The sequence below is a fragment of the Artemia sp. Qi Xiang Cuo genome, chromosome 5 (assembly GCF_049724085.1).
Source record: "Artemia sp. Qi Xiang Cuo chromosome 5, ASM4972408v1, whole genome shotgun sequence".
Classification (NCBI taxonomy): Eukaryota; Metazoa; Arthropoda; class Branchiopoda; order Anostraca; family Artemiidae; genus Artemia; species Artemia sp. Qi Xiang Cuo.
In genome coordinates this window covers 73,803,373-73,819,097 of record NC_142798.1, presented here as the reverse complement: position 1 = coordinate 73,819,097, position 15,725 = coordinate 73,803,373, and the positions used below count along the sequence as shown (strand labels likewise).

Here is a 15,725-nt window from a genome sequence, read left to right as displayed (position 1 = left end):
AATAGACGCATTTAAATACTATCCTGTCACTTTTCTTGTACCTGCAGGAGTGTTCAAGGCAACCATTTAGCCAGAATGACAGTAACTTTCCTCATTTGGCATTTCTGATAGTCAAGTGGCAAGTAAGTAAATCTTTGCATGGTAAGTACAATAATTGCATCCTATTCATCATGCATTCAAGAAAAGAGGATACAAGACAAAGAATAGAATTAAAATATCAAGGCATCCAAAATTCCTCGCATCCCGTATGTTACATTGCTAAGCTTATGTGTATTTGTCATTAGAGAAGCTGTTTAAGCTGAGTATCTTTATTTGAGCTTTACGAGCTGTATATTTGTATGCACAGCCTGTAGCTTAATCAATGCATGCTGATTAGCCTAGCACCAGCAGATCTCAAAAGACACTGGAATTCCACTTTGACCCCTCAAATGTTGTCAATTTAGAGTTTTCCCATTACTTAGATTGACAGAAGGTGTATATACAACTAGATTATCTTTTCCTGCTCTTTAATGCCACTTTTGTCACACAGTTTGTTTTGAGCCCTTAAAGTGATTCCTTGTTTGAAAATCTTAAATTACCTTAAATCGCAGTGTCCAGCAAAATAAGGAAAGATCCTGTAGAGTCGCTGGTTAGTGATGATGGGGAGCCATTGGTTTTGCGGCGTTCCACTCTGTTTTCCATGTTTGTTGGACCAATTCTTATCAACGGCGATCTTGGATGCATTGACAGAGGAAGCGGTAACAGTTGCATTGGGAAGACTGCCCCAGGGGCCCACCACTCTATTGGAGAAGTAGTGGTTGTGGAGTCTGCTGTGAGCTCTTCCTGAGCAGCTTCTTACTATCAGGAATCTTATCAAGTATAGATACTTTATCTTATCAAAAGATACTATCAGGTATCTTTATCAGGAATTCTGGTGAGTCTTTGCCATTAAATATATTTGAATAAAACAGTAAAATGTATAATTTGGGCAATACATAGGCCTATAAATATTAAGGAAGGGGGATTTAAAGTAAAGTGAAGTACTTTTAGGAATGATATAGCCTAAGTAGGCTAGGCTATTTTAGGTTTTTGGTAAGTTCTACTTTAGCTACTTTTGGCTATCTTGGAAAGGGGTTAGGTTAGGAAAATGAAACTTACAGGGATGGGTCTACAGGCTAAAGTATGTCCTGGGAAGATATTTTGAAGTACCCACCTCCACTCCTTCTCCCTCTAGAGGGTCCTGAAATTTGCCTACATGACATGTTGAATGACTACATGGCAGGCATGAAATTTGCCTATTGAAATTTTTACATAACAACATTTTACCTTAATTTTCAGTTATCAGATTCTTTTTCTCTAGGTTTAGTTCTGAAAATGTAATTCCTGTTATTTGAGTGGAATTTTAAGCCATATGAATTTTTTTTCAAACTTTAGGAAATATATTTGCATATCTTGAAAACCTTATAAATTAGGATTGAGCAAAGTTGTGAAGCTGAAAACAATTTTGTTGTACAGTACTTTATTTAAGCAGAAGATCTACTTTGCAAGGTTTCACTTTTATAACACAGATTTTTTAAGGTCATCAAAGGTCAGGACCCTCTAGAGAGAGAAGGAGCAGAGGTAGGTACTTCAAAATACCTTCCAGGGACATACTTTAGCCTGTAGATCCATCCCTGAAAGTTTCATTTTCCTAACCTAACCCTTTTCCAAGATTGCCAAAAGTTTCTAAAGTATAATTTTACCATTTTTTCTTATGTTGTTTTCAGAATTTAAGTTGTTTCAGAAGGGTGTAATTTGCTGTGGGACAGGAAGGGGAGGGGGGGGGCAAAACACTTGAGAGCCTAATGGTCTAGATTAGGGGCTATTGGGAAGGAAACATGTTAAGAAAACAATTCTTACTTCAGAACATAGAGATTAATTGTGTCCAGCACATTTTTGACTGCAGCTCCACTATAGGGGAGAATGGGGCGAACTTGGACACTTTTTAGTTTTCCAAGCATAACTAGGTACTGGATTGACATAAAACAATTTAGTGTGGGTCGTTAGAAAGGTAAAAGTCTGGCACATAATGGTGAATTTTTTTCAGATTTTTTAAAGATCACCCTGAAGTGTGAGTACCATGAGAGTAGGACCTTGTCAAGTGTCCAGTTTCGCCCCGTACACAGGGTGAAATTGGACAGGCATGGGGCGACTTTGGACAAGACAGTTTTAAGCAGTTAAACTTTATCCAAATACAGAATATTCGTGTAAAATGATACATAATCACTCAAAATCATATGAAAACTCAAAATTGCATAAAAAAATCAGCCAGGAACATTGCACAGGCATCCGGGTTTCAACTAGAATTGTCATTTTAAAGCGTACATCGAAAGATCACAACCAAAGACAAGCCCCTGAACTGCACGACCGGTTCCACCAGCTGAAGAGGGGACATGAAGCTTCAGTTCTATGTCGGTAATGTCTATCTCAGCAATATCGGGAAGCTGAGGAAACATGAATTTGTCCTCTTGTTTCCGAAGAAAGTTAACCCTCGCAAACTGCTTTTCTACAACATCAAAAACTTCGCCAACATAATACACAAGGGCTTTCTTCTTTCCATACTCGAACTTGACAAGAACAAAGTCTCCGGCTTGAATGTCCTTATCTACGTCATCCTTATCAGCCTCATGGAGGTGCAGAGAATTGTCAGATGAATTGTCGTCAAGTTCAATGTCATCACCACTACTTTCCACTGGAGATTCAATTTGCTTTCTTTTCTTGGCAGTGGGCTGCTTGGCCTGCTTGGGCATAGGCTTTTTACTCTGCTTTTCCTTTCTTGCTCGTGCTTCAGCTTCTAAAGCATCTTTTTCAGGTGTGTCGGTAAGAATACAAGTTTGACCTTGATTTTTTGCAGTCCTTCTGGGCTTTGTCATATCTGCTGTTTGAAAGGGTCTTACCGCTTCAGGAGTCTGTTTTCCTAGCTAGCTTTGGGAAAGAGAAGGCGGCGGAGGAGAGAGGGAGGGTATTGACTACATATCGAGTAACGAATCGTCCGGGGGTGGATGATTTGTCACCTCAGCAGGTAGAAAGTCTACCTCAGAAAATACACTTCTGTTGAAGGGCCAAATTCCAGCTTTCGTGAAACCAACTGTTATATTTTCCGGGTTGAACTTGCAAAGGAATGGTTCTTTGCAGAGCTAGGCAGTCTCGTGAATCGTAATTCGTTGACCTGGATCGATCTGCAACCAGGTGTTCAGTGATTCTCTCATCGCAAACTTGAATGGTCCGTAGACAGAGACGTCCAATGGCTGTAAGCGGTGGGAACAATGGGGAGGAAAGGTCAGGAGGTGGACCCAATTATCTTTGCACAGCTGCACTAATTCCACCGAAACATGGCTATCGTGGTTGCCAAATAGCAGTAGCACAGGGTCTTCTTTCGATGGTTTCACCAGCTTGATGAAGTGCTCAATAGAAGCTACAAAATTGATGGAAGTCATCCAACCACTAGGGTGAGAAAGCCCGAGACATCCTGGGGGGCCTTCTCGAAAAAGCCGGTCGTTCACCATCACCCGTGGGAATATAAAAATGGGGGGAAGAGCTTGACCAGTGGCTGAAATAAACCCGAGCATTGTAACATTTTCCCCTCTCTCTGCTGACACTGTCTGGGAAACTTGCTTCGATCCTTTCCTTGCGATTACTTTTGGAGCTGGCAATACAGTAGGAACCCCAGTTTCATCACAGTTCCAGATACGGTTTGGTGGGAACTTGAATTTTTCGTAGAGTTTCTGCAGGTTGTCGAAGAACAGATTCACAACCACTGGATTGAAGCCAGCAGCCCTTGCCTGGCTGGTCTTTTCAGGCTTACGAATAGATAGCTCTGGGTTTCGTTTCATAAAGCCTGAGAACCAGTCAGCCCCAGCTATGTTGTCTCGCACCCAGCTCTTCGGCGTTTCGACGCCAATCAATTTGCCCCATTCAAAGGCAAGTTTCCTCGCTTCTTTCGGAGTGAGGCCGTGATTCATCAGCTGACATTTTAGGAGATACTCTACAAACTCTTTTTCTTGTTTGTTAGAGAAAACAGTTTTTCTCTTCAGGTTGGGCGATGGGCTTGGGCGACCTGGGGGTGTAACTGGATTCGCTCGAGGTTCTTCAGTAACTCCTTGTTGATTTTTCAGAGCATAGGTGACGGTTGATTTCTTCAGTCCATAGGTTTTTGCGGCATTTCTAATAGATAGTCTACGCTCTAAGACTGCATTCACTGACTGCTCCATGGATTTGCCATCTGGTAGATCGTGTTTCCTGATGTAGTTGCGAATCATTGTCCAACTAGAAAGAACAAACAGTAAATGCACGGGAAATAACCTGGAAATAGCTTTAAGAAGCAATGATATGAACCGGGTCCCTCCTTACTTACAGTTCGTTGCCATGAATTGTTTGATCATGTAATTAAAAAAAATTATATTAAAAATTAAATTTTTTTTTTTTTAATTAACTGCTTTTGTTATTAAGGGGTCATTCTTAAAGCATTGGAACAAAATTTGAACTTTAGCGTAGAGTGAGGTATTGACTAGGGGGTGAACCCCCTAAAATACGTAATAAAAATATACGAATATAGTTTGTTACGTAAGTGAATTCATAAGTTACGTCAGAACAAAATTTCGAGAAAGCCATTTAGCCAAAAAATAAATAAAATTGATATATAAATTTTGTTTGAATTATTCATGTACGATGACCCAAAAATGAAGCTGCATTAATTCAAAAACGTCCTGAAATTAAATTACAAAAGACAAGTTTTTTTAACTGAAAGTAAGGAGCGTAATTAAAACTTAAAACGAACAGAAATTATTCCATATATGACAGGGGTTGTCCCCTCCACAACACCTCGCTCTTTATGCTAAACTGTTTTATTGTTTAAGAAAATAGAGCTGTGAGAACGAGTCAAACTTTATGTTGGTAAAGAGCGAGGCTGTGAGGAGGGGATATACGGAATAATCTCTTTTCGTTTTAAGTTTTAATGTTGCTCCTTTCATTAAGCTAATTAAACAGCCAACTTAACCTCGTTTTGTTGTGCGAAAAAAAAAACACATCTACACACAAGCAACGCCATCTAGCATCATCAATCAAACTCCAAATATTAGTTAAGAAATTCTCTAAAAATTGCCTCCAAAGAGGCAAAGACATTCTCTAAAATGATAAACAAAACTAGCACGGGGTAAAGTTGGACACACGGGGCGACCTTGGACAGTGTCCAAAGTCGCCCCCGAATTGCTGTCCAATCTCGCCCCTATCGAACCAATTTTAGAAAATGGCGTCCTGAAAAAGAAGTACTTGGAATAGACAAATCAAACTCAGGGCATAGATAGAGGATGTATCTAGCAACTGTACAACATCAACAACAAAGTAAAACTACCACCTTTTGTTACCTCAAATCGAACTAATGTTGCAACCCCCAGATTTTTTTTAAGCATCTAAAAACTTTCTTACCTCTTATCCTGGTGTCAACAGTTCCGTTAGATTTCAAACTTCCCGCCAATGTAGACATACATAAGCCCCATCTACCCTATTTTTTGTGGATCGATAAAAGCAATAGGCTAGTTGTCAGGTTCGACGTCCAAGTTTGCCCCTGTCCAATTTCGCCCCGTTCTCCCCTACTTTACCATGGGAGCTTGAGTTTTTCCCCTGGAAAAGTCCCCTATACACAAAATTAAGCAGGCATAACACTCAGTGCCTTTTTATGCTCTTTATGAATATAATAGCCTAATTGCTTCTATCACAACTTCAAATTTACCCACCCTGCCCCCTAATGTGAAAATATATACCCTTAATTGGAATATACCATGAATTGCCAACAGCAAAGTTTTGAATAGCAAAATTCAGCACTGATTTTGTTGATGGCATTTGAAAAACATGAAATGATAGGAAAATGTTTTATATTTGAGTTGCACAATAAATGAGGTTTGAAATATTATAATTGATTATGTTTAGAATATGTTACTGTTGAACAACTTATTTGAAAACTAGTGAGGTGTTTTCAAACACATTTCAATAACTTAACTAGTATTGATAACTTCTTTTTGTGGTCACAACTCAGGGCATATATTTGCACATTAGTAAATGTGAATGTTCAATAGAAGCAATTAGACCTATTATATTTGTAAAGAGCATAAAAAAAGGCATCAAGGTGTATGTTCACTTCGTTTGTAAGTCAATAATATGAACTGTGAAAAATTTACCACAAAAGGACCAGATATCAAAAACAATTTTAGGATGGGCTGGTTGGTCTCCAATCACTTTAAACTTACAAAAAAAGGACCAGAACTCTTAATCTCTAATCAAATTGGCATTTTCCAAAGTTTCTACAACCATGAAGGGGTGATTAGGATGAGGAAGGGGCAGACCCCCTCCTATATAGAATAAATTCTGCTCATTTTGGGGTTTAATGTTACTCTACTTACATAAAATATTCCCAGAAATCAAGAGTAATTAAATATCAATTTCTACCTCCAACCCTCCCCCCTGCTCCCTCCTTAGAACTAACTCTGTATTAACCTGAAGGCTCAACAAGAGTTAGGATGTTTTGGCATTAAAATGCATCCTTTCCAGCATCTGTCCCCCTCCTTAACAACAAAACAATTAGGGAACCCTACTGTAGAGGTTTCAAGCTCTCATCTACAAATATTTTGAATTTTGTATTGAAAACCCCTTACTGCCTTGGTCTATAATAAAAGAAAGGTTGAGATGGCTATCCCACATTATGGGTAGGACAATAGCTGGCTGACAATAAAGTTAATAGTTATTGGTATCCATCTGGAGGCTGTAGAATGGGTGATGCAGTTTCTTTCAGGAAGAAAGCAGAGAGTTTAGGTATTTGGAGACAATGGGCAAGAATTCTTCTCAGAAGTTGACAGTGGTGTGCCTCAGGAAACAATCCTAGCTCCAACATTATTTAACATTTTCATTAATTATGCTCCAGAAGCTCTAAGAATTAAGATCCTGATCTTCTTTATCCTGATGATTCAAAGCTTATTGGCTCTGCAGAGTTGTCAGTTACAAGAGCTTCCATACAAGAAGACCTGAATTTGATTTCACCATGGGCCTATGAGTGGAAACTTGAATTTAACATTCAGAAGTGCAAGTCAATGCACTTTGAGAGAGATAACATAAGGTGGCAGTTCCATATGGTAGGAGGGGAGGGTTCAAGACAATTGATTGATTCTTTGGCAGAGAGGAGAGATTTTGGAGATGTTGTTGATGAGGACCTAAAATCTTAAAAACATACACCGACAGCAGTAATTGCTAAAGCATCCCAGGCATAATCAAGCATACTGTACATAGATCATCCAAAGTTATGACCAAACTGTACTAGGGTCTTGTGCAACCATTGCTAGAATTTAGGATGTGTGTTGCACTACCCCTGAACAAGGGAGATCAGCAAAAAATAGAATATTTTCAAAGATGGGCAACAAAAGTTGTTAATGGGTGCAAGAATCTTGACTATCCATCTTGATTGAATAAACTGAAGCTTCCAACACTTGTGTACAGCTGTCAAAAAGGGGCTGTTATAATAGCTTATAAGCTTTTGAATGCTGACTCCTCCTGTCAAAATCAATTTCAGTTTGATGAATCCTCCAGGACAAGGGGGCATAGTAAGAAGTTGACCCAGAAGAGGGCAACCAGAGTCCACTACCACTACTTCTCCAATAGAGTGATTACCCATTGGAACAGTCTTCCTGATACTGCTGTAACTTATCCCTCTGTTGATGTCTTTAAGATTGCTATTGACAAGAGTTTGTTCATTGAGCCATGGAAGACAAAGTGGGATGCAATTGAGTCAATGGCTCCCCATTGTCACTAACCAGCAACTCTACAGGATTTTTTCCTTATTTTGCTGGACAATGTGATTTAAGGTAATAGCTTACCAAAACCTAGCTTTTTGAACATCCACCAGGGGTCATATAAAAAGCAGGTCATCCCCAATGGAATAGAAAGAGTAAACTTCATGGAAGGTTTTAAAGAGTGATGCTTTAAATAGACTGGGTTGGAGGAGCATGGGCAGTTATGTTGGCCTTGTGCAGCTTATTTCAACAATGAAGTATTAGTAGCAGTGTATATTCATGCATTTTTTTTGGAGGGGGGAGGGGGCTCTATTGTAGTAATCATTATATTTGAAGTGTCTATAATGAATTGTCTGTAAAGATTATAATAAGGTAAATAATTACTTAAAAGACCAACTATCTTTAAAATGCCTTTTTCATACAAAAACTCTAGCCTATTCCATTTCTTACAACTTTATATGGCTTAAAATGGTGTTGTTCCAGAATAAAATACTTAACATATACTGCAATTTAAAAATTATTATAGCAATGAAGGCTCCAGGGTTTGTCTAGTATACAGACATAGCAGGTACACAAATTCTCAAAAAAGGCATCCACTGCTTCTGCATTCAAAATTATTTGAGCTGTAAAGCTCTGAATGCAGATCAAGCCCAGGGAACAGAAAGGGATATAAGTTTCTTCAAATACTTTATTGTTTAAATGAAGATGATAGAGACATCTAATTCCTCTTAAGCCATATTAATAATTTCATTTGCTGGACCATCTTCAGTAAAGAAAGGTAACTTTTGAAGCAAAAGGACAGGCACTCATAAAGGAATTTGTTTTTGTAAGGGTTAAAATTTTTTTTATTAACAACAGAAAAACAGGTTAAACAGAAAATTTTAAAACAGGTTAAACAGAAAAATTGTTATTAACAACAGGCAAATTAGGTGGAAAATATTGGAAATTGTGGAAAAAATGTTACTTATTAGAACAGGTCACTGCTTTAAAAAGAAAATAAAAAAAGTTTATGCATGTGACAACCAGGGGCAGATCAAGGGGGGCCCCTCCCCCCTGCCCCATATATTTTTCTGGTGCCCTCCGTTTTTTTTTTAAATAAATAGTAACTGGGTGAATACTCTATTATCTGCTGAGAAGCAGCAGAGAATTAAAATATATTAGTGAAAATTCTATTATTTGTTGTAACTTTATCTTAAGATGCCCATTTTATAAAAGGAAAAATAGCTTTGAGCAACTGAGATTGGTCTCTCACTAAACACTTCTGTCTGCTTTTACCCAGAACTTTTCTTAATTGTTATAGTAAATTAATGACCAATAGAAAAAGTAAAAGGGGATTTTTTTTTTAAGATGTCTTTCAAATCCTTAGCCTTTGAGGACATGTATCCTAATTGAGCATATTATTAAGTCAAAATTTCTTATAACTTTTTTCTGAGATGCCCATTTTGTAGTAGCAGGCTATATGAATAACCTTCTAATGAGTGACTGAGATTCTCTCAAGAAGTAGATCTGTCTATTTTATCTACTACTTTCCTAAATTGTTGAATAATAGAATAATAATAATAGACTCATAGACTCATTTATTTATAAACAACTATCGTAGCCGTGGCCGAAGCCCCGACTAAATGGCGCTGTTTAGTACATTACATAAAACTGGTCACTGGCGGTTTAAATAACTGACAAAAAAAGGCACGAAAGAATTGCTGTGACGGGTTGTTCGACACTTTGGCGGCACTAGTTGATTTTTATGGCGGGTGTTGGCGGTGATAGGTGCAGGTGGGGGAAGCAACGAACGGTGTTTCTCGGACGAAAGAAGGGACTGCCCAAAATTACACATTAACTGTAAGCGCCTGTCACGCAACGTTGGCAGTCGTAAGGTACTAAGGGCAGCCTCATAAGAGTTGTATTTCGGGCCTAGTATCACTTTCACTGCCCGTTTTTGAATGGCTTCCAGATCTTCACTTAGGTATTCAATATTATGAGCCTGAGGGCCCCACACAGGACACGCATATTCAAGGATTGGGCGCACATACGTGACGTAAACCGTCTTCAGCTGACTTTGTGAGAAACCCAGTCGGCGCAAGGTAATTAGCGACTGTAATGCGTAACTACCTTTTTTCACCAGACCGGCGATGTGCGCGCTAAATGAACAGTCGTCACTGAAAGTAACCCCGAGAATCACTGAGGTTGAGGTAGTAGGGTACCAAGGAACCGGGCATGAGAGGTCACGCTTAAGCGGATTAAACCTCATGACTTTTGTTTTATTCATATTAAGCTGGAGGTCATTAATGCTACACGCCTCGAGAAAGGAGTTCCTGATCTCACTGCTGAACTGGGGATACACGTCTGACTTTTCAGCAAGATATTTCAGAAGTAGGGAGAGATCGTCCACGTATTTGAATCTGTCTTCAAACTCGAGGATAATGTAGTTAATTACCGCTAAAAACAAAAGAGCTGCCAGCTTAGTGCCTTGTGGTGCGCCACACGTTAGTTCAGCCCACTCAGAGTTTAAGTCACTAGGGAAGAGAGCATAGACACACTGACAGCGGTTACGCAGGAAGTCAACAACTAAGAGCAAAATATGCTTCCTAGCGCCCATCTTTTTGAGGTTATTTGCTGCTGTATAGTGGCGGATCAAGTCAAAAGCCTTACGATAGTCGACTAAAAGCAGGTCAACGAGGCTACTGCCTTTGTCCAACCACTCGGTAATCAGGTGGTAGAGACGTACTAGATAATGCGTCGTACTACTCCCTTTCAAACAGCCGTACTGAAACGGATCTAGGGCTGGCTGAACTTGGGCTAGGAGCTCTCTATAAATAAAAGATTCAGTCACTTTAGCCATATTAGGCGTAATAGAAATCGGACGAAGCTGATTGCAGGACTTCGGGTCTTTGACTTTAGGTAAGACGCGGACGTAGGCTTTTTTCCAAGCACTCGGGAATTTGTGCTCCTTGAACGACTGATTGATCACTGATGAGAGTGGTTTTGCTAAAAACATAGAATATTCTCTTAAAAGTTTAACTGGCAATTCTCCTGGGTAAGAGGCACAGTTGCTTTTTAACTTTTGAAGTTCTTTATACACCGCGAACTCGGATACTTCAACGATTGTATCTTCAGAGACGTCAGCAATGAGGGCTTCGATTTCGGCTTCGGTGAAGGACGGGTGAGTAGTACAGATTGAAGTGAAAAAGGCGTTCACTTCGGCTGATTTTATCAGCGTTTTGTCGTCTTTCTGTATCTTAATTTCACTGGTGGTACGTTTACCGGTAAGACGCTTGACTTCAGAGTGCCACCTACGGGGCTCACCTTGAAGGAGAGGCGAGACTTTGTCATGAACGTACCTTTTCTGCGCTGCTCGTAACAGTTTAACAATGCGGTTACGAAGTTTATTTGCTTGAACAATATCCCCACTGCGATGTAACTGGCAGCGAGTTAAGATAAGCTTCTTTAGATCGGGTGTTACCCAAGGTTTGTCAGTATCACTAACAGTTATTTTTTTCTCAGGGAAATGTTCGTGATATTTACATGACAGCAAAGAGTTGAAAGTATCAACTTTCTGGTCGATATCTGTCATAGAGCAAATCTCATCAAAGTCAAACGTCCCAATCCACTGTCCAAAGGAACGAATTGCCTCTTTAGTCATAGGTCGAGTGGTAATTTTTACTTTACGTGGTGCTGGAAGGCCAACTTTGGCCTTCCAAAGAAGTGTGTTATGGTCAGAGTTATGCAACGGACCGAGAGAGAAGGGTACTTCGTAATAATCGGGAATGTTCGTGAAAATAAGATCTCATATACTACCACTGACGTGAGTAGGGATTGAGACAACTTGCTTAAGGTCAAGCATGCTGGAGACCCATGCCTTATTAGTCTGATTGAAATCACCAGCGATTACAAAAGCAGGCGCTGCGTGTCTGCGGCGTAGGTCATCAGTGCAGTTTTGGATATACTGGATCAGTTCTTTTCTGTTCTTTGCACTTTCGGGGTAGTAAACTGCAGCAACAACCAAGCACGAATATCGCTTTGATAGGCGCTTTGGTTTGCATTCGACCCAAATAACTTCATGGCATGATTCACTGGGCTGACTTAGTAATTTACAAGGTAAGTCTTCCCGAAAGTACAGTCCGACCCCACCGCCTCGTCGGTTAATCCCTCGGTCGCGTCTCGTATTAAAAAAACACTTGTACCCCTTGATATGCCCGGTTTCATCGTTAATATCCCAACATTCTGTGATAACAGCAATGGGGGAACTCGTCTGTTTGAGAACTACTTCAAGTTCGTCGGTTTTATTGTTTAGTGATCGGGCATTACATACTAGGATATTGGGGAGTCTGCACTTCGACAAGAAAAACTCAGGTGTTAGGGGGGGTGGGGTACTTGACAGTGACGATACTGGGTCAGCGTACCACGGACGAAGCGAAGGAGGGATTTCACTAGGAGGGATGCAGTTAACTACTGTCAGAATACGTTCCCTTGCTGTACTGAGAGACCTCGCTCTGTTGTTAGAAACGAGAACAGGGATAGCACAATTTTTATTTCTTTGGCCTCCTCTTGTCCCTCTGTGGCTACGCTTGGAACGCTGTTGACTTGGATTGACATCTGGCGGCTTTCTCAACAGTCGAAAGAGCCTTAAGTTAATGAAAATAAATGGCGCCACTGTCAGACGAGATGAATTCAGTTCGTATAAATCAGCTTTTCCGTACTTTAATGCCATCGTTATTGCACTAATGGAAACTATGACAGTCAAATTTTCGATTATTCATACCACCACAGCAGAAAAGAAACCATGAGAAAATTCACAAATAAAGCTATACTTGTACGACGCTCAGGCTGCTATTTGAGCGCTCTGGAACGCCATCTCCAATTAAACTCCAAATTACAAAATAGATGGCGCCACTGTCAGCGAGATGAATTCAGTTCGTATAAGTCAGCTTTTCAGTTCTTTAATGCCATCATTAGTGCACTAATGGAAACTAGGAAACAATAAAAATAATGTTGAATAATAATAGTTGATAATAGAAGAGGTAACCAGGAAAAATTTATTTATTTCAAACCCCTAACCTTTGTTTTTCTATATCCTTAGTAAGTATATTCTTTAGTTAAAATTTTAGATTTCTTGTTATTTTCTCTGATATGTCTATTTTATAGGAGCTAATAACACAACTGAACTTTTTGGGAATGATAGCCTCAAAAGTAGTTATGTTCTCCTAAATTACATTGTTTATAGTTCTAATATTTTCATGATCTTATCTCCATGGATATGCTAAAGGTTTTATTTTAGTCATTCCTGTAATAAAATTATTTCCTGTAATTTATTTTTTAGCTTTGCTGTAATGAATGAACATCGGAACTCGGATACTTCAACGATTGTATCTTCAGAGACGTCAGCAATGAGGGCTTCGATTTCGGCTTCGGTGAAGGACGGGTGAGTAGTACAGATTGAAGTGAAAAAGGCGTTCACTTCGGCTGATTTTATCAGCGTTTTGTCGTCTTTCTGTATCTTAATTTCACTGGTGGTACGTTTACCGGTAAGACGCTTGACTTCAGAGTGCCACCTACGGGGCTCACCTTGAAGGAGAGGCGAGACTTTGTCATGAACGTACCTTTTCTGCGCTGCTCGTAACAGTTTAACAATGCGGTTACGAAGTTTATTTGCTTGAACAATATCCCCACTGCGATGTAACTGGCAGCGAGTTAAGATAAGCTTCTTTAGATCGGGTGTTACCCAAGGTTTGTCAGTATCACTAACAGTTATTTTTTTCTCAGGGAAATGTTCGTGATATTTACATGACAGCAAAGAGTTGAAAGTATCAACTTTCTGGTCGATATCTGTCATAGAGCAAATCTCATCAAAGTCAAACGTCCCAATCCACTGTCCAAAGGAACGAATTGCCTCTTTAGTCATAGGTCGAGTGGTAATTTTTACTTTACGTGGTGCTGGAAGGCCAACTTTGGCCTTCCAAAGAAGTGTGTTATGGTCAGAGTTATGCAACGGACCGAGAGAGAAGGGTACTTCGTAATAATCGGGAATGTTCGTGAAAATAAGATCTAATATACTACCACTGACGTGAGTAGGGATTGAGACAACTTGCTTAAGGTCAAGCATGCTGGAGACCCATGCCTTATTAGTCTGATTGAAATCACCAGCGATTACAAAAGCAGGCGCTGCGTGTCTGCGGCGTAGGTCATCAGTGCAGTTTTGGATATACTGGATCAGTTCTTTTCTGTTCTTTGCACTTTCGGGGTAGTAAACTGCAGCAACAACCAAGCACGAATATCGCTTTGATAGGCGCTTTGGTTTGCATTCGACCCAAATAACTTCATGGCATGATTCACTGGGCTGACTTAGTAATTTACAAGGTAAGTCTTCCCGAAAGTACAGTCCGACCCCACCGCCTCGTCGGTTAATCCCTCGGTCGCGTCTCGTATTAAAAAAACACTTGTACCCCTTGATATGCCCGGGTTCATCGTTAATATCCCAACATTCTGTGATAACAGCAATGGGGGAACTCGTCTGTTTGAGAACTACTTCAAGTTCGTCGGTTTTATTGTTTAGTGATCGGGCATTACATACTAGGATATTGGGGAGTCTGCACTTCGACAAGAAAAACTCAGGTGTTAGGGGAGGTGGGGTACTTGACAGTGACGATACTGGGTCAGCGTACCACGGACGAAGTGAAGGAGGGATTTCACTAGGAGGGATGCAGTTAACTACTGTCAGAATACGTTCCCTTGCTGTACTGAGAGACCTCGCTCTGTTGTTAGAAACGAGAACAGGGATAGCACAATTTTTATTTCTTTGGCCTCCTCTTTTCCCTCTGTGGCTACGCTTGGATCGCTGTTGACTTGGATTGACATCTGGCGGCTTTCTCAACAGTCGAAAGAGCCTTAAGTTAATGAAAATAAATGGCGCCACTGTCAGACGAGATGAAGTCAGTTCGTATAAATCAGCTTTTCCGTACTTTAATGCCATCGTTATTGCACTAATGGAAACTATGACAGTCAAATTTTCGATTAGAAAAGAAACCATGAGAAAATTCACAAATAAAGCTATACTTGTACGACGCTCAGGCTGCTATTTGAGCGCTCTGGAACGCCATCTCCAATTAAACTTCAAATTACAAAATAGGTGGCGCCACTGTCAGCGAGATGAATTCAGTTCGTATAAGTCAGCTTTTCAGTTCTTTAATGCCATCATTAGTGCACTAATGGAAACTAGGAAACAATAAAAATAATGTTGAATAATAATAGTTGATAATAGAAGAGGTAACCAGGAAAAATTTATTTATTTCAAACCCCTAACCTTTGTTTTTCTATATCCTTAGTAAGTATATTATTTAGTTAAAATTTTAGATTTCTTGTTATTTTCTCTGATATGTCTATTTTATAGGAGCTAATAACACAACTGAACTTTTTGGGAATGATAGCCTCAAAAGTAGTTATGTTCTCCTAAATTACATTGTTTATAGTTCTAATATTTTCATGATCTTATCTCCATGGATATGCTAAAGGTTTTATTTTAGTCATTCCTGTAATAAAATTATTTCCTGTAATTTATTTTTTAGCTTTGCTGTAATGAATGAACATAACCCTTATTTATTTTAATTCTGATGTAATGAATAGGTTTAACCCTTTGGGACAAGAAGGGTGGTGACCACTCACTCAAAATATTAAATGGCACATTTTAGACAAGTGTTTCAATTTCTTAAACAACATTGGCCTGCCATAATATAAAGAAAAAATGATCAAAGATAGTTTTTTTTGTTTTTTTAGGCCAAACGAAAATACTGAAAAACAAGGTGAATATTTCAGGAGGACAACCATGTCTCTTCTTTAGTGTGAACAAAAAAAAAAAATCAAAGAAAATGCAGAAAAAAAATCACATCCCATGCACAAGCCCTTTGAGATCTGAGGGGTTGATGACATGTTTTATTTTGT

General features: G+C 39.4%; 2 protein-coding genes across 6 annotated transcripts in view; one reads left to right on the top strand and one right to left on the bottom strand.

The window, feature by feature from the left end:
- The first annotated feature begins 203 nt into the window (after positions 1 to 203).
- LOC148952504 (phosphatidylinositol 3,4,5-trisphosphate 3-phosphatase and dual-specificity protein phosphatase PTEN-like) overlaps positions 204 to 15,725 on the top strand; it is a 78,561-nt gene continuing 63,039 nt past the window's right edge. For 3 of the 5 annotated variants that reach the window (XM_089088991.1, XM_089088992.1, XM_089088994.1), the window contains exons 1-2: positions 10,882 to 10,953; positions 13,111 to 13,212. In XM_089088991.1, coding sequence (XP_088945117.1) covers positions 10,919 to 10,953; positions 13,111 to 13,212 — 137 coding nt within the window. In that variant the 5' untranslated portion in view covers positions 10,882 to 10,918. Of the gene's footprint in view, positions 246 to 10,881; positions 10,954 to 13,110; positions 13,213 to 15,725 lie in introns of those variants that run through there. The other 2 variants (XM_089088993.1, XM_089088995.1) reach the window with 2 other exon arrangements.
- LOC148952505 (uncharacterized) lies at positions 3,156 to 4,277 on the bottom strand. The gene has a single exon (XM_089089214.1). It carries the CDS (start codon positions 4,275 to 4,277, stop codon positions 3,156 to 3,158), a length of 1,122 nt encoding a protein of 373 aa, XP_088945340.1.